This window comes from Apteryx mantelli, chromosome 10, assembly GCF_036417845.1.
Source record: "Apteryx mantelli isolate bAptMan1 chromosome 10, bAptMan1.hap1, whole genome shotgun sequence".
Taxonomy (NCBI): Eukaryota; Metazoa; Chordata; class Aves; order Apterygiformes; family Apterygidae; genus Apteryx; species Apteryx mantelli.
The window spans coordinates 2,943,900-2,966,684 of NC_089987.1; the positions used below are offsets into that span (position 1 = coordinate 2,943,900).

General features: G+C 59.9%; 1 protein-coding gene across 1 annotated transcript in view; it reads right to left on the bottom strand.

Moving 5' to 3' along the window:
- Positions 1–22,785, bottom strand: part of JPH3 (junctophilin 3) — a 55,527-nt gene that overhangs the window by 19,026 nt on the left and 13,716 nt on the right. Inside the window, exons 2-3 of the mRNA XM_067302387.1 lie at positions 20,688–21,465; positions 1,563–1,687 (exon numbers count right to left, since the gene is read on the bottom strand). Coding sequence (XP_067158488.1) covers positions 1,563–1,687; positions 20,688–21,465 — 903 coding nt within the window. The remainder of the gene's footprint in view (positions 1–1,562; positions 1,688–20,687; positions 21,466–22,785) is intronic.

Sequence of the window (22,785 nt, forward strand, 5' to 3'; positions counted from 1 at the left end):
TCGAACACCGTGTCCCTGTCCAGGAGCTAGTAAAAAATGTATTACCTAAAAATATCTTTTTTTTGAGAGGAGATGTTAAAGCAGCAAAGTCTCTCGGCAGGAGGAACTGGAGATAGGGACTATTTCGGGGCTGACGGGCCCCAGGGACCATGCCGCCCCGCAAAGAACCTCACATCGCCGATGCACCAGTCGCACCTTGGCAAGGAGAGGAAGGCTGGGCCACGGCCACCGCTTCCCCCTCCGCCGCCGTGCAGGGGGTTCTGATTTCCCCCCGCCGGGGCGAGCGCGGCCCCCCAGGCACGCTCAGCCCAGGACGCGGCCGAGCGCGGCGGGGAGGACGAGGGGCTACCCGGCGTGCGACGCCCCAACCCGGCAGGTTTGCAGCCGCGGCAGGATTTGCAGCCCACCCACCCGCCCCGCTGCAGCACCGGCCGTCGGGGCCGAGCTCGCCGGCGTCCTGCAGCTCGTGCGGAGGAAACGGTACCCCGACCCCCCCCCCCCCCCCCCCCCCCCCGCTGCCCCCGGCTGAGCGGCACCTCGTGCACAGCCGGCTGGTCCCAAAGGAGCTCCGAGCCCCTCGGCTCGCTGCTGCCCGCCGACCGGCAGCGCGGGAATGAGTCACCACCGCCAGCCCCTGGAGCAATTAAGGCAAATGAGTAATCTTCAGTTAAAGCGCTGGGGGGGGGAATAATGATAGACGCCTTCTAATGAGGGTTCGGTGCAAGGAAACTATTGAATAAAACCATTCACATATATTAATTACTATGTTAATTATTGCTGTGGAGACTTAGATCTTTCCGCTCCCGCTTGCCTCGGCCCCTCGTCCTCCCCGCGGTGCTCAGCCTTCACGGGGGCCTTCCCGTGCGCCGCTGCCCCAGCCCGGAGCCCGGAGCCCGGAGCCCACCTGCGGGTCAGCTCCGCTCCTCCCCGAGCCTCTCCTGCGGCCAGGAAAAGCCCCGACAACTTTGCTTCCACGATGAGCAAAGCAGCCCCCCCCCCCCCCCCCCCCCCCGCCCCGGGCCCACGAGGACCCATCGCTGCTTTTTGGCGGAGCCGCGCGCCCCATCGCCTTTGCGCAAACGTACGCGCAAGGACGGGCTTGTCGGGCCCTGGCGAAGGAGTCAACGCTCACCCGCTGCAGCGCTCGACACAGATCACGACCGGGCTCTAAAAGCCGTGTGGTTAAAAACAGCGACCGTCTCTGGGTTCATTCGCATTTGCATTTCAACATCTGAGCTCCTGTCGTTTTTTGGGTTTTTTTTTTCGCTGTGCAACTACCACGGGCTATGAATTAAAACCAGCATTGCTGGTGATAAAAGCTGCGATCCCCGTAATCACAGCCCTGCACAAGGCAGAGCTTTAGCTGTTGAAAGTGCAAAGACTTGTGCTAAAAACCCCTGAGCGCCGGCGCCACGGGGTGCTTCTCCACCCCAGGCGTCCCAGGGAGGGCAGCGGGCTGGGGCCGAGCATCTCGCGCTGCTGCGCGTTATTCGCAGCCCCTCGGGCCGTGGGAGGGGGCCGTGCCGGGGGGGGGGGGGGCCGGGCGGGCGGCGCGCACTGACCGTTTTCCCTGTGCTGGAAGGAAGGCGAGAACTCTTTGGCAGTGATCCTGGCGATGCGCGCTTCCTCCTGAGCTTTCTGCGCCGCTGCCACGGCCGCGTCCGCCTTCGCCCGGGAGTGGGACGTCCTGCAAGGGAACCAGAGAGACAAGGAACGCGTTAGGCAGCGGCGACAGCGGCGAAGCACTTGGGAGTTCCCCCCCTCCTCCCCAGCTGGGTTTGCTGCGGTGGAAAGGGTGTTTTCAGCCGCCGCGGGTTGGCGAGGGGCACGTGCATGCGCAGCCCCATCGCCGGACCAGCTCCGGCCACAGCAAGTGCATCCTGCTGCCCCGGAGCCCTTCGGCATCTCGCGGCTGAGGCTCTGCGCAGGGACTCGCGTTAAACTGTGGCTTCGCTCTAAGGATCAAAGACGGCGAGGAAAGCGGTCAGAGCCAGACACGGAGAAACCCAAACCACACGGCCAGATTTCCCTCGGCCGAGCCCCTAACCGCTGGGCGCTGCCCCGACGGAGGAGCTGCTGCTGGGAGCTTGCAATCGCTGGGAAATGGGTTACGCTGCCTTAGCGGACATTTTCCAGGCTGCAAATCTCCCAGCAGATTTGGAAATATGGACACGACGCTTCTCAGGAATTACAGCCCAGGGCTCTTCTGCCCCGGCTGCATTTCTCACCTGGAGCCTGACACGAGCCCATCTCCTCCATCGGGAGAGGGCCCACGGATGTGCCGCTCCAGGAAGGAGCCAGCCCGGGCAGGCAGCTGCAGAAACCTCTGTTTCCGCTATGCCCATAAGCCGCTAAGGCTGAATTAATGAATTTAAAGCTTTTTTGACCAAAACATTCACTTCTGGATGACAAACTGAAGATTGCCCCCACATCTGAGGTGTAAATACAAGCATCATTTGTCCCCAAGAGAAGGGTTTGGAGCGGATGCAGTCGGTGCTGCCCCGAAACCCTTTAATGCAGCTTTATCAGGGCATTTCCGTGGTGCAGGCCAAGGTGCTGGAGGAGAAACTATCCCATGCACTCACTCGTCATGAGCTCGTCAAGGTTTTTTTTTCCCCCCCCACTGCTTGGGGTTTCTACCCCCTCATATCCCCCCCCCCCCCGCAGCTTTCCTGGGTGCAGCCTGGCCAGCCCAGTCGCTGTTTGTCCCGTCCCGGTGGCTCAGCTCTCCAGGCGCTTTAAAAAAAAAAAACGCCTGCTCCTACACACGCTGGTGCAGGCAGCGTTATAAATAGCTCAGCTGATTTCTTTTCCCTCCAAAATCAGTCCCTCCATCTCCTTTAATCATTTTTTTTCTGCTGCTCTCTGAATTCCCTCTAATTTTTCTACATCTGCTCCGAGCGGAGTGCCATTTCTGACAGGCTCCTATAAATGGAAAATGGGGCCAGGAACGTGCCTCGCTCCGCCGCGCGCAGCGGAAGCCGTGCCGATGGCTGAGCAGCCGGGCCGGCATCCGCGCGCCGCCGCGCTCCGAGCCCCCGCGGAGCCGGGCGTCCCGAGACCGGCTCTTTGGGGAGGCCGCTTGGGGCAGAGCTGCGGCGAGCAGGGTGCAAACCGCTCCGGCCGGCCGACCAGCGCCGGGATAAGGCTGGCGGAGCAACCACCCGGCGCTGGGAATGGTGCCGCCGCTCATGCCAAGCTTAGCATTAGGACGGTGACTATCCGAGGCCGTGAAAACGCCCGGTGTTTTCTGCAGGAGCGTCTCAGCGGCGAGACGCCGGCTCCCGGCGCTCCTCGGGCCGTCTCCTCCGCCTGGAAGCTTTTTAGGGCAGGGACTGTCTCTTCCACACTGCAGCACATTTATACAAGAGGCTGCCAGTGCCTGCTGGCCTGATACAGAGAATTAATAATGTCTGGTAGCGTCTGGACCGGGCTCAGCAGGCAGGATTACACGTCGCCTCCCCAAACTCCTCCCCGGAGACGCAACCGGAGGCAAGAGCTGTCGCCTCTTGCAGCGCGCTGCTGCCGAGGGAGGCTGGAAGCGGCCGGGAGCAGCCGACCCGGCGGCGCCCAAGGCTGCATCCCGGCCGCGCTCCCCTCCCGAGGGCTCGCCGGCTGCCCTTCTTCACCGAAACGGGTCAGGATACCCGAGCCTGGGGCAGAAGGGTCTGCCCAAAGCTCGCTCCCGCGGCCCCTGGACCGGCTCGTCCCCACGGACTCCAGGAAGAGCCGCAGCTTGGGATTTGGCCCAGGCAGAGTTAAAAATCAATCAATATCAATCACGTTAATGAAGCCACCTCCAATCTAAAACATCCTCGATGCCCACGGAGCGGATACAACGCGCAGCGCTGCTCAGAGGCGCGGGCAGGCTTGGCTGTTCGTAACGCTCTCGAAGACGCTCGGAGGAGCAGCGCCGTCGGAGTGAAAAGCAGAATTATGATGATCTATACGTTGCATAATAAAACACACGAGTATTCCCGAATAAATGCAAGTAATCCAGTTAGTGCTCGCATGACTTTGTCACATACTAAATTTAACAGCTGTCTCCTTTATCTATGCCTGCTGTTCGTAGCGCGCACTAAATCTTAATTCCCCCGTTAATTGCTTGACTTTATTTCCTTGTAAAGCAGGTCTTTCTCCATAACACACGTGCTGGAAGGGGAGGACCCCCCTAACGGCATCGGGATACTGCTCCGGTGTGGGAATTTGTTCCTAGCCGAAGCCAACGGCGCAGATTCGGGAGGCCGTCGCCGGGCCTGACAGCGCGGAGGCTGCGGCACGGTTGCACATGGCTGTTTCGGCTACAGGCCTGTCCCAAGGGCCACGATAAACCTCCCGGACAGAGGAGCCATCCAAAACCCCCAGGAAAAACAAGGCCAAATCCTTCCCTTTGGATTAAGCGCACCTGGAGGAGGCTGGGGGTGCTCAGGGGCAGGAGGAAATAAATAAACGGGACGAATCGGGGCAGATCCTGCTGCGCTGCTCTTTCGTCACCTCCCTTCTTTACCGGCACCTGGGCTCGCAAGGGCACCGTGCCCCTCTCGCCCCGTCTGCGCCACTCAAAGGCTGGGCACCTGCTCGAAGATGCTCGTCCAGGTTTCCTCTGCCCTCAATGGCCCGTAACGGCTCTTGAGGGACATTTCCAGCCTCTGCATCCCATTTTAGTGCGTTTGGCCATCAGAACTGAGCTGGCTGGAAGGTGTCTGGGCAAGGATGGGGCGAGGAAGAGCCACGGGGATGATGGTGGGGGGCGGTTTGTAGGTGATGAGATGCAAGAGTTTGGTTCGGTTTGGGGTGGGGAGTCCGTTCTGGGGATGGCATGGGATACCTTAGTTATTAATTTTTGCCAGGCTGACTCACTCCGCTCTGATCACGGCCAGGCAAGTGGTCAAATCGGCCAGAAGAACTGGCAGGAGGGAGGGGAAGATCGCAACCAGATTTCTGTAAATCTTCACCGATCTCCTGTGATTTGGCCAGAAGCGACAGGGGAAGGGCTAACACCTACGAGTGCCATGTAATGCCAAGTTTATCGGCTCCGGCTAATCTATAAGAAGCTGGAATAAACTGATTTTAAAGGAAGAACATGGCTTTTCAGGAATGTTGACGGCCGCTCCGGCCCGGCTTGGGGTGCGCTAAGCGCCTCTGCAAGGGCTTTTGCTGCGAATCTGGAGCTCGGGGCTGGTTTGGCCAAAAAGGGTTGAGCTCTCGGCAACGGCGCTCTGAGCAGGTCCGTGGCACTGAGTTGTTTCGGGAAAAAAACACGGAAAATTAAAACCAAGCAAGGCTCGAACGGTGCCTAAAGTAACAGAGTGTGCTGGCAGGAGAAGAAACTGCGTAAAAATTAGGCTGGAAATTAGAGCAAGTTTACTGAGCCATCAAAAAAGAGGCTTGAACAGGATGAGCCAGCACCAGCGGCAAAGCTGAACCGCTTCCGAAACGGAGCCGGGGAGCGTGAGCGCGACACTGGCAATGGCAGGGGACGGAGCCGGTGTCACCAGGAACCCGTCCAGTGCCCGAGCCCGTCACCTCCATCTGGCTTTATCTGGGCACAGCGGTGGTGTGAAGGGCAAACGGGAGCGAGACGGGACATCGCCACCCTTTTTTCCTTGAATTCCCCTCGGAAAAACAGACTCATTGCTGAGAAAAACAGGCAGCAGACTGGCTGAGCAAAGTGCGTCTGGGTGCAGAGGAGGCTGCGTGCTGGAAGCAGGCGGGAGCCCGCGTTATTCCTGGTTTTAATGAGAAAAAGCATCATACGGTCGACATTCCCGGACGAGGAGAAGAGCCGCTTTCCAAAACTCCCGCGGCACTTTTGCTGGGGCGATTTCTGTTCTTTCGCAAGCAGGCGAACCGCCGGCTTCCCTGATTCCCCCTGAAATGCGGAGCGCGGCCAAGGGAAGCGGGACGCTCCTCGCCCCGCGGGGCTGGCGCTGGCCGGGGGAGAGCAAAGCGGCTGCTTTATCGCTCCTGCTTGTCCGCGCTGCAGAATGACACCAACGCTCTGCTGTCCACGAGCGGCTCCCCACGGCCTCGCGGCGCCTGCTCCCGCAGCGGAGACTGGTCGCAACAGCTAACGGGGCGGTGACCACTCCAGTTGAATGATTAATTGAAAGAAAATGATTAAAACCTATTATTACAGCGGGCAAAGCCCCTTTTTTCTTAGCGAGACCTGCTCATACCACCTGAAAGGAGCAAACGCTGGGTTCCACATTTTTTATGGAAGACAGTCTACATATCTGCACGCACCTAATCTCCTGCTTACGCGGGCGATAAAACGTCAAGAAACAGCCTGCGTTCCCGTCCATGCGCACAGCAGCGAGGACGGGGTTAAGCAGCCGGTGAGCTCATCGGGGGCCATAACCAGCGGCCTCGGGTTTTCCGGCGGGGCCAGGCTGGCTCCATTGGATTCCCTTTGCCTCTCAGGTCAATATGAAATCAGGCAGCTTTTTCTTCTTTTTTTTTAAATGCATCTTTGTCTTCCCATGGAAGGGATGTTTCCCCCCCCTCCCCTCCATCACAGAGAGGTTCATGCGTTTTTCAAATGGGAGAATTCAATTAAAACAGAGACTCTCTGCAAGGAAACGCTTTAGGAAAAATTCAGAGAGAGTAATTTTTTCAGGGCACTGAAGCCCCGGGGCTTTGCTCTGCCCTCAGGCCCCGGCACCCGGCTCTGTTTGGCACCGGGACAGCGGCGGGCGCAGAGGAGCCCCCGGGTGCAGCCGGGGATGCCGCGCCGCACCGTCTGGTCCAGGTCCTCGCCGGCCCCTCCGGCGCAGCCGCCCCGGGTGCAAAGACCAGATTCGCACGGGCGCGATCTGCTCGGCTGCACCGGCTTGGCAGTGGTGCCTTTCCGCTCCCTCCGGCCCAGCCGAGAGCAGGATCTGGCCCTAATTGCATCAGCCCTAGACGCACCAAGGAGCGTAAAGCCTAAGTCCCTGAGTGATCGATGCCGGCAAGCAAACGGCAGAGCCGGGGGGAGAGGGCGAGCGCTGATGCAACCCTCTCCCAAGGCTGCCCGGCGGCACCGAGCCCGAGGGACAGCCCCAAAACCGCACGCCGGGGCCCGGAGCAGCGGCGGCCGAGGGCACTGCTCCGTCTAGACACCTCCTTTAGGGAACAGGGAGATGGCAGCAGTTAACAACCTGTTTGTTATTTTCCCTATCTGGCATTTATTGCCCTGATAAAACCCACTCTTAATTCCAGCTCGACTCTTTTCACAGCTCTCCTGGCTTGGCTGTTATTGCGCTCGGCTCGCCTTGAGTGATTTGTGAAGGCAGTAATACAGTGCCAGCACTCAGGGGGTGGAATATTAGACACACCAATTAGCTATCTGGGCATAAATCCCCATCTCCCCGCTCGTCGCAAGCGCGTTTGCCTTGCCCGCTTCCCCGTTCCGCTCTCTGCAAGCCCGGCTGCTGGAAGTCCTCACCGAGAAGAAAAAAGCAGCTAAAAGTGACCTCTGACATGACGTAATGCAGCCCCGAACGTCTGCTCCGGCTCTTTGCAGCCAGACAGAAAGCAGGTGCCGTGCATAGCAAAGAGCGAGCCTCGCTCCCTGCTCCGCGGCCGGGCTTTCCGCCGACGGTGATGGAGATTTGGGGCGGGAGAGCGACGCATCCCCCGTCCGAGCTCCAGCCAGCGCCTGCCGGGCGGCCGGGCTGCAGCTCGGCTGCTGCTTCGCTGTAGCTGGCGAAGCAGGACGCTTCCCATCCATGAGAAAGCAAAAGGAAGGGGCTGGGAATTTCTCCAATTGCCCCGGGCAGAGGGAATGCTTATTTCAGGCAAGCAGGCTATGAAAAAAATGTCCTGAAAGCACATTTCAGCTGCAAAAAAGTGTTCTGAATCAAAAAGCAAAGCCAAACCATTGATTGAATCCTGAAAAAAACAACTGGATGGGTTTGCTTGCTCTTGCCCAAGTGGAACACAGACAAAAGTGGAAAATGTTTTGGTCACAAGCCGAAATCCGAGTTTCCCTCTGGATGTTGCACTGGGAAATATAACGTTACACTGGGAAACTGTTACTAAGCCGGAGCAGGCAGCCCTTGCAGAGAGGAGCCGCCCGGATCCCAGCTGGGACGCAGCACGCTCTGGGTCTCGGAAATTCATGGAAACTAGGAAGGAGCCTGTTCCCATTTAGTTCATTGCTCCAGGCACCTGCGCCAGGCTCTTCCCGTCCTTTATTTTTTTGGAGCTTACAAAAGGAGAGTGAATCCACTACGGCACCATTCACTGTTTTGCACTGAAATCCCGTTTTTGCAAACCCGAGTGAGGGTGGTGCAGAAAAAACCGAGGGCTGCATGACTCTGTCCTGCGCATCGCCTTTAAACGGAGCGAGTTTTGCCGGAGAACTGAGTTCCCGACACGCACCGGCGTGGCGCCCCTGGGTGCAAGCGGTGCCCAGGCATCCGCGGGGGCCTGATGCGCGTGATGTTGCGGAGGGTGGAAACGAGCAGCTGGGACGCAGGGCAGGGTGCGCGCGAGCGGGGCTCAAACCGCATCGAGCAGGAACGTGCGCGGCCCCAGCCGGGGAGACGGCGCCCGCGCGGGCACCAGGACCCTGAGCCCAGTCTGGGGCTCCCAGCAAGGGCAAAGCGGAGGGGGTTTTCATGCTGGAGATGATGCCTAAGCTGCCCTGAAATGTTATTTACAGCTCGCGAGATAGTTAACATCTGCAGAGGGAGTCTCCTCTCCTGCCATCTGCCACGGGCAGCGGAGCTCCCACCGGCGCAGGTGAGCCCAGCGCGGCCGGCGGTACCCGTCCGCCGGGCAGAGCCCCTCCGTCCCGGGCAGCCGCCTCCGTTCCCCCTTTTTGTATAAATCAGGGAGGAATTGCAATGCCCCCCCCCGAGGAAAGGCAGCGCTGGCAGTCGACGCTGGCGATGCAAAACCCCGCGGGAGCCGCGCGCTGCCGGCGGCTTCGGCAGGGCTGGGAGCAGCCAGCTCCGGCGGGGCAAGGAGCGAGATGGGGGAGATGGCTCCTGATTTCCATCTGTCCCACGGCCTGTGGTTTGGATTTCCATGATTTTGCTGGCTAATTGTCAGGTACCTAATGGAAAAAGCGACTGCCCATTTGGATGGTGGGAGAGGAAATGGGAAATACTGACATCTCCCTCCATCCCCGGCTCCGGCAGAGCGCTGGTAGACAGCCCGCCACGCACATATCCCAAAGGCATAAACACTCCACAAACGCTCCTCTAACCCTGTGCAAAAATAGCGCATTACAAACGAGCCTGCCACTTTCAGGCAGGAGGCAAAACAGTTTGGAAGAAATCACAAACAACCCTTGGAAAAAGAAAAAAATAAATAAGGAAAAAGCCCAAGAAAAACCAAGCGAAGGCACAGAGTCTCCAAGGAACCCGGGCAGCGCCGGTTGTTCTGCACACTGCAGATCTATACCGCCCGTATTAAATGCAAAAACAAAGCAGCAGAAAAGCCCTACATCAATGCCGCATTCGGGTGGAGATTTCTGAATGCACAACAGGCCAAGTCAGAGCTCCCCGAGCAGCCGTAACTCAGCCTCCTTGGACATGTGTAGCATTTAGTTTGGCTGTACATGCTGCTGCCTTTAACGACTCCAGGCTGGATCCTGCATTCCTCTTGCATCTCGCTGTCTCCGGGCAAACCGGGCTTCAAACGAGCCGCAGCCCTGCGCCTCCCCGGCAAAACCCTCGGGAGCCGCCTTTGCACGTCGGGGCGGCCGGCCCGCCGGGGGAACGCCACGATTTGGATGGACGTCCTGACCACGCTGGGGATATCCAGCCTTTAGACACGTGGCGTCGGCGTAACGTTAGCCACCCTCCGGGATTTATCCAGGAGAGGACGACGTGCAAGGTGTTGTAGGCATCGGGCAAGCAGGGAGCAGCGGTGGAATCTCCTTTTCCCCTTCCTCGGTATCGCTGCTGCATCGAGCGCGGCAGCTCCGTGCCCGGGAGGTAACGCAGCCTGCCAGGCCCTGGGGAAAGGGAGCCAAGGGACGTCCCAGGCTGCCTCCAGGGAAGCCCCCAAGTCCCCCTCCAGGAGCCCCCGCCACTCGGGGAAGCCTTAGGGGTCTATCTCTCTCCACGCCGAGGGAAACGCTCTGCCAGTAAGTGAATTTGGGGGGATCCAAACCCAAAGCCCCCGGTGAGGGAGGAGATTGAAGGCAAGCAAAGCAGTGCTGTCGATTTAATTTCGGTTTCAGTTTGCTGCCTGAAAAAATGGAGTCAAACCAAATTTTGAAGCAAAACAAAACAGAACCGCAATGAAAAGTGTTTTTTTTCTTTCCTAACGCTCCCCCACTTTGGGTTTTGGCTGAAACGACTTGGCACTTTCACAGGTTTTGGTCAATCAAAACAGTCCTTTGGCAAATGAACTTTCCAGGCAATTTTTTCCGCTGTTGAAGCCACAAAAGCCCGAAAGAGGCAGCACAACATTCAGCTCGGGAGTCTTCCTCTCCTCCGCTCAGTATGCGATCATCTGGTCAAGGCGGATGATCCGTGCTGCCCCTCTGGCCAGACATCACTCGCTCAACAGCAAACCTCCCGTTCTGGAGCAAACCGTGGAAAAGCTAGTGCAGAGTCAACTGCAAACTCATCGAACTGAACTGAACCGTCGAGTTCCAGCACAGCCTGGGTTCAGGCCAAGACCTGGAGCCGAAATGGCCTCAGAAGTGCTGACGAGCGGTCTCCAGCTGTCGGGAGGGGAAGGCAGACGTCCACTCTCCCCCCAGGACTCCTCTGCAGCATCCAGCCCCGCGGGCCACGAGATAACGCTCTGGGCTGCCTGACACGATGGAGGTCTCCAGGAATGGGTTAAAATGGCCCAATCCTCTCTGAAGTGAAGGGAAACTACACTTCAACCAGCAGGGCCCTAAGAGATGCTCAGGGACCAAGTATTTCCGTGTCTTGCCCCAAGCAGCCTGGGATGAGCTAATTGCCTGCCTGGAGCAAGATGCAGGCGACGTGCGCGGCTCCAGGCACTTTTCGCCGCATCCGGCCTTGCCGGGATGGACAAGGTGACCTGGAGATAAAGGGGGAGCTTCACTCTGCCAAAAGGGGCAATCGACCCCAAAGGGGCCAGTCGGAGGCCACAGCAAGATGCCCTCCGCAGCGCGGGACCTGGCAGCCTCCCTCCCCGCTCCCGCGCCCGGCTCCCACGTGGGATCCCCGCCAAGGGCACACCAGAAAGCCCAGGAATAACGAGAAAATGCCGACCCAATCCAAAAGCCCTCTCAAAGCGGAGGACACCATGAATAAATAGCACCCCGATAACTGTGACAGCCGGGCTGGTCCCTGCGGGAGGGAGGGGAGAGGAGCGGAGCGCGGGGCTTTGCCCATCACTTCGAGCCCTGCCTGGGGCTCCTGGCGCACGCTGCCTGCTCCGGCGGGCGCCAGCAGGATGGGGAAGGGCTGGAGATCCCCCCCTCCCCGGGGCCACCACCAGCCCTCGGCCGCCAGACCCCTCCTGGGCGCGAGTGCCGCTCCGCAGCCTGCCCACCGTGGGGGGAAAAAAAATATATATCATCCCCGTTGCCACAGCAACGAGCAGCCTCCTCGCCTGCCTCCAACTTCAGAGCCCGCCCGGAAGGAGCCCATTTCCCAGTCTCTGCTTCCCCGCGGCTCGTAGGGGCTGTTCCTCCCGAGGGATGCTGAACACCCGCCCTCGGCGGGGCCACAAGCCCAAAGCCAGCCCGGGCCCCCCGAAATCCCGCTTCTCGGGGGATGCTGCTCCTCCGGAGCGGTGCATTGCCCACTGCCGGAGACCCCCCTGCCGCGGGTCCCCAAACGCCGGCAGATCCTGGGACAGCAGGCAGCGCTGGGTCTGCAAGGCTGCGCTGCCTCTAAGGCAGAAACCTGGGAAAATTCCCCCTTCAGGCGCCAGCAGCACCCCGGGGACGGGAGTCGGAGCCTGGCGCTGCCGGCGACGAATCCGGGCTTTCAGTTATTGATGCTTCACCCCCGCGCGCTGGCGATGGGAGATGGATGAGAGGGCGAGAGACACCGGCAGATAACGGGGGGAAAAGGCCGTTCGTGCACTTCAGGGCAGGAGCGAGCCGGAGGGCGGCCGACCCCTGCCCGAATCCTGCCGCGCGCCTCCGGCCCCGGGGATGGCACCCGTCCCCGTGCGCGGTGGGGACAGCGGTGGCTGTGCTCGCGGGCGGCCAAGCAGCGCTGCGGACGTGGGAAGCCGGCTAAGCCGGGCTAACGCCGTCTCCAGGCTCTGCCCAGGCCGGGCACCTGCAGGAAGCTCCGCACGAGCAAGGGCGGAGAAACCGGGAGCCGGCTGAGACGGAGACGCTCTGGGGCTTTTCAGGCTGGAGCCAGCGGTGGGCGAAAGGGGCTGACGATGAGCAGGTTCCCTCCGGAGGTGGGGAGGAAGGTGACGAAGAGGAGGAGCCGCTCGGCGCTGCGCTTTACAGAGGCGGGAGGGTCTGCAGAGCCCGATGCCAAGGGAGGTGTAGAAGCAGGGGAAGGCTGAGGAGGAGGAGATGTGACGTATCACCTCCAAAATCAGCCGGGCACGGCCGCAACGGGCGCACCGCGCCTGATCCTGCCCTCCCAGCTCCGGAGGGAAGCGGGCACAGGGAGGGCTCGGGGAGGGGGGGGGCACAGCAGGGCAGAAGAGCTCCCAAAGCTGGGTGAGGTCTTCAAGAAGCCCGGCCGAGGCATGAGCTCCCCCGTGCACCATCCACCAGGATCTAGAAGGGACCAGAAGCAGTGAGGAAGGAGATGGTCTTCAGCACGGGACGCAAAGGCAGGGCCGGGCTGGAGGGGGAGGCTGGAGGGTTTGGGGGGCGAATGCCCACCCCCAGGCTGATCTCCGAAGGCCGCGGCAGAGCTCACCAGCTCCAGCAGGTTTGGCTTTGAGGCCGGAGACGAGACGTGCTCTGGCTGAGCAGAACCAACCGGGCAAAGCCGTAGGGCCGGCGCGACGGAGGAGGGCAACGTTCCCGCGCTCCCCGCAGCCCCTTCTGCCTTCGAGGTCTATGAACCTAAATCCAAACGCCGTCTTTACGCCCCGCTGTCGAAACCCCAGCTCCAGGACTTTTAACGGAGCTTGATTGCTTCTCCTCTTTGGAGCCGCCTCTCCGGAGCGAGAAAAAGAGGCAATTGGGGCCAAACGCCGCCCGCGGGCCCGAGCCATGACGTGGCACCCGCTTCCGCGGGCGGCCGCGTGCAGCGTGCTCCAGGGCGCCGGGAGCTGCAGTTTGCTGCCGTGTTTTCCATGGCTAGCGACATTTTGGCAATAAAGAAGCCTCTGCGGAGCTGCCAAGCAGCAACCTCGCTTCTCCGGTAATAAGCTGCAACAAAATCATGCTTGGGGTTTGGGGGAAGAGCCCGGCAAAACGGGACACCCAGAAGTGCCTTTTTTCCACCCGTTATTTGGGTAAGCTGCAGGTCCTCGGCTGGACTCGGTCCTCGGGGCCGGAGGGGAGCTCCCCGGCCACCTCCTCCTGCCACGCGCCCCCTGGCTGGGGACAACCTGAAGCAGCCCCGTTCCACTGGAAACGCTGAAAAAACATTTTGGAAAGCGACTGACCCAGCAGTCCGGGCGCTGGGTTCGGAGCTGCATGCGCCGACGTTATTCCGGCACCGGAGAGATAACTCGGGCTTATTACAGGCTTGATGGACGACGCCGACCTCAAGCGGAGAGCTGCTCCCTTCTCCTGGGCTCTCGCTCCCTCCCGATGGCCCGAGCCGCTGCCGGAGGGCTGGGAGGCTGCCGGTGGCCTTCCCATGTGCCCTGGGCCCGGCTGCGGTTCCCCCCGCGCCTCCACGAGCCCCGGCCCCGTCGCTAGCGGCCCGCGGAGGGCGAGGATGAGGATGGAGAGGAGCGCGCCGGGGCTGCGAGCCAGCCTGCCCGCAAGCCAGCTGCGCGGGGCGTGGGAGGATCGCTCCGAGGAGCGCGGAGAAAAGCAGCTCCGCAGTTCCTGCTCGCCGAATAGGAAGAGCAGCAGCAAGGAAAAAAGCAGGGTTTGGCTTTTTTCCCCTTTTTCCCTCCCCTCCGAGGACAGGCTGCTCCACCTGAAAGCCGGCGGGTGGCAGAAACCCTTTTGCCACGGCCCTTTTCCGCTCGTTCCCTGTTCTCCCCTGCCGCACAGTCACTCCGGCAGTAAAATCCCGCCTTGCCCCGCGTCGCTGGGGGTCCCTGGCACGGCCCGGGATGCTGAGACCATCCCGCGAAGCCGCCGGAGAAGGGCCGACGCTGCAGCAGCACCGGTGGCTCAGCCCATGCGCGAAGCCTGCAAAAGGCTTGGATGAGAAACCAGCCGGATCGGCTGATCCGGGCTGCCGCGCGGCGGCGAGGGAGAGGAGGAGGAGGAGGCAGCGGTGGTGGAGGAGGAGGAGGATGAAGCAGCGGCTGCCGCAGCCGGCAGCCTGCGAGGGGACGCTCCGCTTGGCCCCGGCCGCCCCCCACGTCCTGCCTGGCTCCTCGGGAGCTGCCGGGGGCGAAGCGCCCGCCGGTGCCTCCCGCCTCGCAGCCAGCCTGCGCCATCCCTGCCCATTCCCATCGGCTCTTCCGTACGGGAAAGGGGGGGGGGCTGCAAAGCAGGAGCCAGGCATGGGGGGGGGGACGGGTGTCCAGCCCCCCGCGATGATGACGGCCACCAAACGGGCTGCTAATCTCCGCTCTGCCGAGCTCGTTTCGTTCCTGCCTGGAGCTGCTGCAACCGATGAAACAAGTGCATGTTGCCCGCCCGGGCCGCGGGGCCTGCGTGCGTCCGTCCGTCAGTCCTCGTCCAGGAAAGCCAGCGGGAGCCGCCGGGACAGCGGCAGCCACCGAAGGACACGAGAACGACGACGGGGCGCAAACCCCGCGGCAAACTCCTCCGTCCCAGGGACGGAGCAGGCGCTGCCCAAAGCGGCTCGCTCCCGAGTCCCACCACCTGCTCCAAGACTTCTGACCCGGCGGAAAAGGACTTAACGCCCTAAGTCCCGTTCGAGCAGGAAGTCATTAAACTGGCGGTGCAAGAGCACTTGGAGTCCGGCAGCACCTGCGACCGCCAGGGCGCAAGCAGGGAGCTGCGTCCGGCTGCATCCCGGCCTCCCTCGGGAACGCCGCCGGCGCCGGGAGCGGAGGTGCCCACATCACCCGGGCTGACAGCGGCGCGGGCTGATACAAAGCGAGGGAGGAAGAACAGCTGATGCTAATCGCCGCCGGCCGCTATCGCCTGACCCCTGTCAGCAAGCGGGAGCTGGTGTGCGGGCAGGAGGCGGCGGGCAGGGGAGGCAGCGGAGGGGGAACGACGGCGGGAGGGAGACGCCGTGTGCTCCGCCGCGGCCTCGGCTCTGCCGCCCGACGGCAAAGCCCGGGGGCGCCCGCAGCCCCTCCGCGTTGCGCTCGCTCCGCGGATGGAGCGGGGCAAGGAAAGCCCCGCCGCCGGAGGTGTCCGTCTGTCCCCCGCTAACGCACCCACCAAAGAGTCGCCCGCTGCCCATCCCCTCCGCACTTTTTCCCTGTCCTCTGCATCCGTCCTGAGGATCCCGGGAATAGCCAGGGCCGGGCCAGGCCGCCCGAGGCGAGACGGGGACGCTCTGCGCCGGGTCCCCGAGCCTCCCTCGCCGCCCCGGCCCTCGGCTCCGGATGCGGCACCCGGCACCCGCTGCCCCCGCCGCCGGCTCCCGCGCAGCCCCGGCCCTTCCCGCCGCCGCCGATTAACCAGCTAAAGGGACGGTTACGGCGTGAATTACGAATGGCGCGCTGGAGGCTCGCTGCCTTAGCTAACAGCCCCTCGCGCTACTTAAAATAGGTCAGCGGAGGCCACGGCTCGCTGCCGCTGCTCGGAGCCGAGCTCCCGCGCTGGGCCAGGGTCCCGCACCGCCCTCGGCTGCGGCGGCGAGCGGGACACGCTCCCCCTAACTCATTCCCTCGCCCTCCATCGGCATCCGCACCCGGGGCCCTGCTGGCAGCGCGAGGCGGGATTCGGGCTGGGCTAACGCCGCTGCCCCTGCGGGGGCATCCGAAAGCCAGCAGAAACCTTAAATCGAGCACAGCTAAGTACGACTGCAGAGCTGCAGGCGCAGGCCTGCGAGAGCATTGAGCAGCACTGTTATAGCTGGGTGTACTGCCGGTAGCGACATTACCGCAACTTAAAACGTTTGGGATGAGAACTGCGAAATCTGGTCTTTTCTGTGGGTTTTGCCTGGGCTGCATTTCCATTTTCTGAAGAAAATACCTGCTTGGCTCAAGCAGCCTTTTGCACTTTGCTGTTCAGCTCTCCCGGGCTTTTCTTGCCTCCCTGCTCCCTATTGTGTGCCGGAACACGGATGTTTTCTTAGCCTTCGCTGCTGCATCCTGCAGGAGCATCCACGCTGGGTCCAAACGCTTTCATTTACCCATCCTTGCTGTCAGGTTCTCTTTATTAGCTTCCTCTTCCTTTTTTCCTCCTGTTTCTCTTTCTGAAGTTGAGTGACACCGTGCTAATTTGTAGTCCAAGCCCTCCTGAGAATATTGAGCTTAATTATATTTTTCTCATCGTTCGCAAATGGCTCAGCTATAATTATGCCTCCAAGTGCATTACTTAGGACTAACCTGCAAACAGCAACCCCTCCGGGGTGTGAGCAGATCAGCTGCTCCAAGGAGCTGTTGTATAAGGAGCTGAACAACAGGTCCCACAGCCATGGCCCTGACGGAGGACCTGGGAGCTTGCCCAAAGCCTCCTGTCTCTGCAGCACAGGCGACAGCCCCTTTTCTCTTAAAGTAGCCCAGCAGTCGCTTTAGATATGGGTGTTATCACTAATGAGGTGGGATCCTGTGTCTTTAGTGCACCCTTCTCCTCCCGGGATAGCAGCAAGAAGAGAAATGGGTTTTGCCCCAGGTGAGACATGGATGAAGCTTCCCATAGCCCAACGACGGCGCTCTGCACACCCTGAGCTTTCATTTCAGGTGGGGTGAAAAAGGGGTCCCTCCCTTTCTATAGCTGAAACCCAACAGCTATTATCAGTGCTAGCTTTTCAGGCCTGATTCACAGTTCTCCTAGCCCACTGATTTTACAGGAACTACTTCGGCATGCAGGAGACGCACGAGCAAAGAAAATGTTCTTTCATTAGAATTGCATTGAGGAAAATTTGGGAGACTCATCCGCTGAACCTACAGACTATTCCTTAAATGAGCTTACTCCTCTGTGCCACAGATAACATCATACTTTGTGCACACTAAAACAACTTTAAGAATCCAATTTACTTGTCTGCAGCACACTATGTTTTTTAGCCTACTTTCCTCAGGAAATGGGGCTTACTTATGTGATTGTGCTGTTTATATATCTATATGCCATCACTCCCACACTAATAACTTTTGAACGTGTTGGCCAATTCCAACCAAATTTGACAGAGCAGTAGAGTTTTCAAAAATACTGAGTTCTTACAAATTTAATGAAATACGTGGGTGGGCACATATTTTTCCCCCACCAAGGGAGAGGCTGCATAGTGAACTCAGCCGTATTATCAGACAGAAGAGAACACACACACACAAGCGCCGTGATAACCCCCCCCCCCCTCAGTCGCTCACATCCGTGTTCGCGTGGGCCATTGCACCCGCGAGCCGCGCAGCCGCGGACGTGAGCTTCGGGACCCCCTGCCACCGCGCCGACTGCTTGTCTTATGTATTCCGTTCAGTTTGGCCTGTGTAATTTGGTGTGGGCACTGCAGGGCAGCTCTAATTCATTGAGGAGCTTTAGAATTAATCATATTAATTACGTGAAAGCCTTTGTAGCTGGTTGCAGGTTTGCAAAACCTTGCTGCTGTGGGGTTCTGCACGCTGGGATGCTGTGGGCACCTCTCGCCTGGAGACTCGCGCGTGCGTTTTGAGCAAAGCAAACTGGGTCCGATGAATGCAGAGTTTCTTACTGAGCAACGAAGGACGTTTCTGCAGTTCTGCCTGTCTGCAGGCCGCACGATTCAGCCCTTCGTTGATAAGTTTTGGGGCCTTTGCATAAGCCATTAGCAGGGCCAGAGCAAAAATTCAAGGGACAGCTGCCGTTGGGGGTTACTAATCCAGCGCTAAGGCACCGCGCACGTCACGTCGGGGCAGGTCCGCCCTCGGCTTGCCCAGCGAGGGACACGTGCTGCACAGCACAAGCAATAAAGTGCTTTTCAACGGAGCGGCAGCCTTCCTGCACCAGGGGCAATGTCTGCGCGATGGAAAGAGCGAAGCTCCGCGTTCCTGGCGTGGCTCCGCTTTCTTTCTCTCGCATGCGTCTATTCAAGAACAGGCTGGGTAAGAATGAGCGGAAGCAGCGGAGAGAGCCGGGCTGCAGGAGGCAGAGGTTGGGTTGCTCACGGGCTGAGATGACCTCAGCAATACTAAACTTGGGCTACTCCGTTAATCTCTGGTGGAATATCCTTGAGGCAGTGCACTCCCACTTATTTATTTCTCTGCATCTTCACTGATGACTAAAAGGGTCTTTTGGCTGAGCCCCAAATCCCCTGGCAAATCCCCCCCACATTTTCATCACCACCAGCCTTTTCTGCAGGACCCTAAGTTTTCCTTGTGGGTTTCCAGGCTGGGATGAGCTCAACTCTCCTGACCTGCTCTGGAAAGCGAGCAGCTTGCATGCCTGCGAATGCAGACTGCACACACACCGCGGGGCTCGCTCCTGCCCTGCGGGGCTTGTGCAAGGCTCTGCGCCGATCCCCCGCACCCTCCCTGCAGCCAGGGCTGGGAGAAGGTTTCCATGCGCTGGCATGCCACCTCATGGGATTTTTTTTTTTCCCCTTCTCCTCCTCTCTCATGATTAGAAGGTGGCATGTTAAATGCCAAGAGCTTATCAAAGCTTTTCCAGCATGGAAGAATAATAGCTCTTCCAATTCCAGCTCCCATGCCCTTCCAGGACCATTACCAGTGGTTACCACCTGGGATGAAGGATGCCCTCATCCTTGGTCCACACATCCCCCGGCAGACGAGAGCTCCTCATTGCCAGGGTTCAGGCCTTCGCATCAGGGCATTCACACGCCCAGATGACACAGGGAAGATCTGATCTTTCTGCTGCTCTGTGCTCTGTTTCCTACCTGGGAGTCTGGTGGGATTTTTTTTTTTTTTTAAAGCTTTGACAACAATTTGGTGCAACACCGGGTAGAAAACATCATCAAGCCCGAATATGCTCCCAAAGCAGGCCTGAGAGTCTCATTCACATTGCAGATAAGGCAACGGCGGGCATGCTGATAAAGATTTCAAGTGTGACTCTGAATACAAATGATCCCGACCTAACAATTAGTCCAACACAGGAGACAGAGGTGGTACCTGATCTTCTCCCTAACCGCAGCCCTTTTTTCCCCCTGCCTGACTGATATACATGTAATGTTTTCTCAGGAAACAGAAAGGAGTGACCATGCTTTAATAAACCATCTCCAGATGACACCTCAAGGTGATACGAAGGGCCCTGAATTCGGCAGAGCAGCCTTTACTCGTAACTTGGCTCCCTTCTCCTTTCTGGGAGGTGGTTGCAAGTCACTAAAAGCTCCAGGTACGTTTTGGGAGCCAGCTACCAAGCGCTCAAGCTGGCCCTGCTTTGAGCCAGTGGCTGGACCCCTGTCCAACCCTGGACTGACCCCGGTCCCAGACTCCGGCGGGACCGCTGGGTGTGATGGGGATACAACCATTAATTCCTCTAAACATTTAAAGAAAGAGATGGAGATGGAGAGAAAACTGCTTGGATAGCGGGCGAACAGCACCTCAGGAGCTCTTCTCCCAAGGGTGCCATCCCGCTCATTAAAGAGGCTAGGAAGAAACGGGGTAAATAACTCAGTACCTCCTAAGTGACAGCTATAAAGGGGCTTGCCAGGGACACCACTGGCCACAGAGCTGAGCTGTGGGTGGGGAGCTGCTCTGGCAGCCCAGCAGGTCTCACTGGGCTTCAAACCAGGGATGCTGAGGGGGTCTCTGGCAAGCCCTTTTTTTTACGAGACTCTGTGCTGGGCCAGAAATCATGCGTTCAAGGGCCAGGCAGGCTGCAGGGGCCCATACCACCGTACTTTGCTCGTAGCGATGCAGAGATGCAGTCCCCTCACGGCGCACCAGGTACGTCCCAGGCTCCAGCAGCCCACAGCAGGGCTGGAGCACACCAAACAGCAGGCCTATGCTGTCGCAGCAAGCAGGGGACGCATCGGGGAGACAAATCCAGACGCGTGCTTTTGTATACGTGTCCTGGGGACCAGGGACCAAAGGACTAGTCTGCTGATGCTGAGACTCATCCTTAAGCAGCGACCTCTGGAAAGGTTTATCTGCACTTAAACATCTTGATCCAGCCCTCTGGGGTGGCATGGGGCTCTGTGCTGGGGAAACTGCACCGGTCTAGGTGGCTCTGCATTGCCTGGCTTGCTGTTTCAGGGAAAGTCCTGCATTTGCAGCCTGCTCAGGCTTGGCCGGCTCCAAGCTGGCTGGAGGGACAATTCGGCCTGGATCCACACCATTTTGAGCGCCACCTCCAGTGCCTGGGCAGGCCCAGTGGCTTGGCCTTGCAGGACGCTGCCCGCTCGCCCGCGTGACTCTGGAGGGCCAGATTGCACCGACAGCCGCCTGGGATGGCAGATGCCAGCCGCAACGCCTGCCAGCCTCCAGCAGCTCCAATGAAATATCCCCTGCGTGTTTGCTACTGCAAAGCCTCATCCCGCCTCTCCCGCAAGCCACAAAACACAGCCCACGGGCAGGACCCCCGCGCGTCCAGCCCAACGCCCTCCTCCCCATCGCGGCGCGCGCCGGGGCTCCCTTACCTGGACGCCGCGATCTCTGCTTTCTGCTTGGCGATGGTGGCCGCCCTCTCGGCCGCCTCGACGGCTCGATCCACCTTCTCGCGGATCTTGCTGGCCCGCAGCGGGATGAGGTTCTTCCTCTTGCCGCTGACGAGGACGTTCTGCTTGTACTTGCCCTCCTCCTTGGTGCCGTCCGGGAAGGTCATGCAGCCGTAGCCGTTGCGCTTGTTGTTGGCCCACTCTCCCTCGTACTTCAGCCCGTCCGAGCGCTGGCTCACCCCGAAGCCCGACCGCTTGTCGTTCTTCCACTCGCCGACGTAGATCTCGGTGGTGGTGGCATCGATGTCGTCTTCGATGACGGAGAGCTCAGCCTCACCTTCGCCCAGGCTGATGGTGGAGTTGATGTCGCTGGCGGTGGAGCTGACCGTGCTCATCCCGGCCTCGCTCCGGAAAGAGCTCTGCTTGCTCCGCTGGCTGGCCAAGGAGCTCTTGGACTCGGACTTACGGAGCTTGAGCCCGCTCAGCAGGGACCGCCGGAAGATGCCCTTCTTCTTGCTCTTGAGGATCTCGGCGTCGCTGTGGGCCATGAGGACGAAGCCGCCCCGGGACACGGCGGGGCTGCCGGCCACCGCCGGCGAGGAGTCGGGGTGCAGCGCGGTGCCGTTGGTGTGCTCACTGCGCAGCGAGTTGATGGACGTCCTCAGGGGTGACCTGATAACCGCCGCCATGCCGTAGGGAACGCTCTGGCGGACGCCGTAGCCCTGGCGCATGCCTCCGACCCACTGGCCCTGGTACGTCCCTGGGAGGAGGAGACAAAAGCAGAGAGGGTTTTCATGGCACGGCACCCTGCGGCTCGGTTACAGCGTCAAGCCCCCGCCGAACGCTTCCTCGCTGGGAGGATTTGGCTTCAGAAGAGCCAAGTGCAGATCTGGATCCCAATTCCCCACCCCGGGCATCTCCGTTACAAAGACTGTAACGTCACGTTGCGGGAGGAAAAAAAAACACCTCGGTCAGATCCCAGGCATGCATTTCAGCTGCAGCTCAGAAATATCCGAACGCAGCCAAGGCATGGCAGCGCAGGGAGCGATCCTTCTAGGAATTGCCCATTAGATCAACACCCTCATCTGAAAGGGAAGCGAGCTGGGAGACGGGGTGGGGGAATTGCTATCCAAGAGCAGACTCGGAGCTTGTCTATTCCGGTCGTCTGCTGCCGACAGCGATCAAAGCGGATGGTATATTACAATGCATTTATTTATATACGTAGCGCCTTTCATCCGGCGAGTAGCAGAAGGCAGCGGTTATATAGAAATAAAGGCCTCACGGGGAGAGATCCATTTGGTTATTATCCTCAGAAACGCGCCCCTGTTTGAACTCCTGCGTTTGCGTGGGCACTTACTGGCGTTACTTAACCGGCAGTTAGCGGGCTGCAAGGCGCGCAGGACCTCGCCGTAACGCAAAGCGTGCCGAGGGCTGAGGACGTCCGCGTTGGAAAGCAGCGGCCCTGAGCAACCAGCCCGGCCAGGAAAGCGCGAGCGGCGCTCCGGAGCCAGCGCTTGCAGCGTGCACCGAAACGCACGGTGCTAATCTGCTCTCCGGGCGCTGCCTTCCCGCCCGGGGGTTATAATCCCTTCCCATCCCGCAGCCTGGCGAGGGACACGCTTTGCAGCTTTATCCCAGCCGTTTGAACCGCGGAGCTTGTTTTTATTCTTAGGTCAGCTTAATCTTTTCTGGACTATCTGGAGATGCAATGAGTCGCGGGCTGCCTGAGCGCTCGTGGGGCGGATTTATGCGCTGCCGGGGTCCCGGGGGCTGCTCCGCTCCCTGAAATCCCTGGGTGGCGATGGCAAGAGCAGGGCTCAGCGCGGGGCCGGGCGCAGCCAGCACCTCGCAGCATCGGGCCTTCCCTTCGTGCCATCCCCACTCCCACACGCGAAGGGAGCCTTAAAACAGACTTGCTGAAATAGCGAACCCTGAGCGAATCAAAGCGAAACAGCCCTAATGACAAAACCAGCCTCGCGGAGCCCAGGTGATCACCTCCGGCTCGCTCCGATAAAGACTTTCTATCCCCCCGTCTGCACAACCTGCTCTTCGCCCTCAGCAACCAGGCGGCGATTCGTAG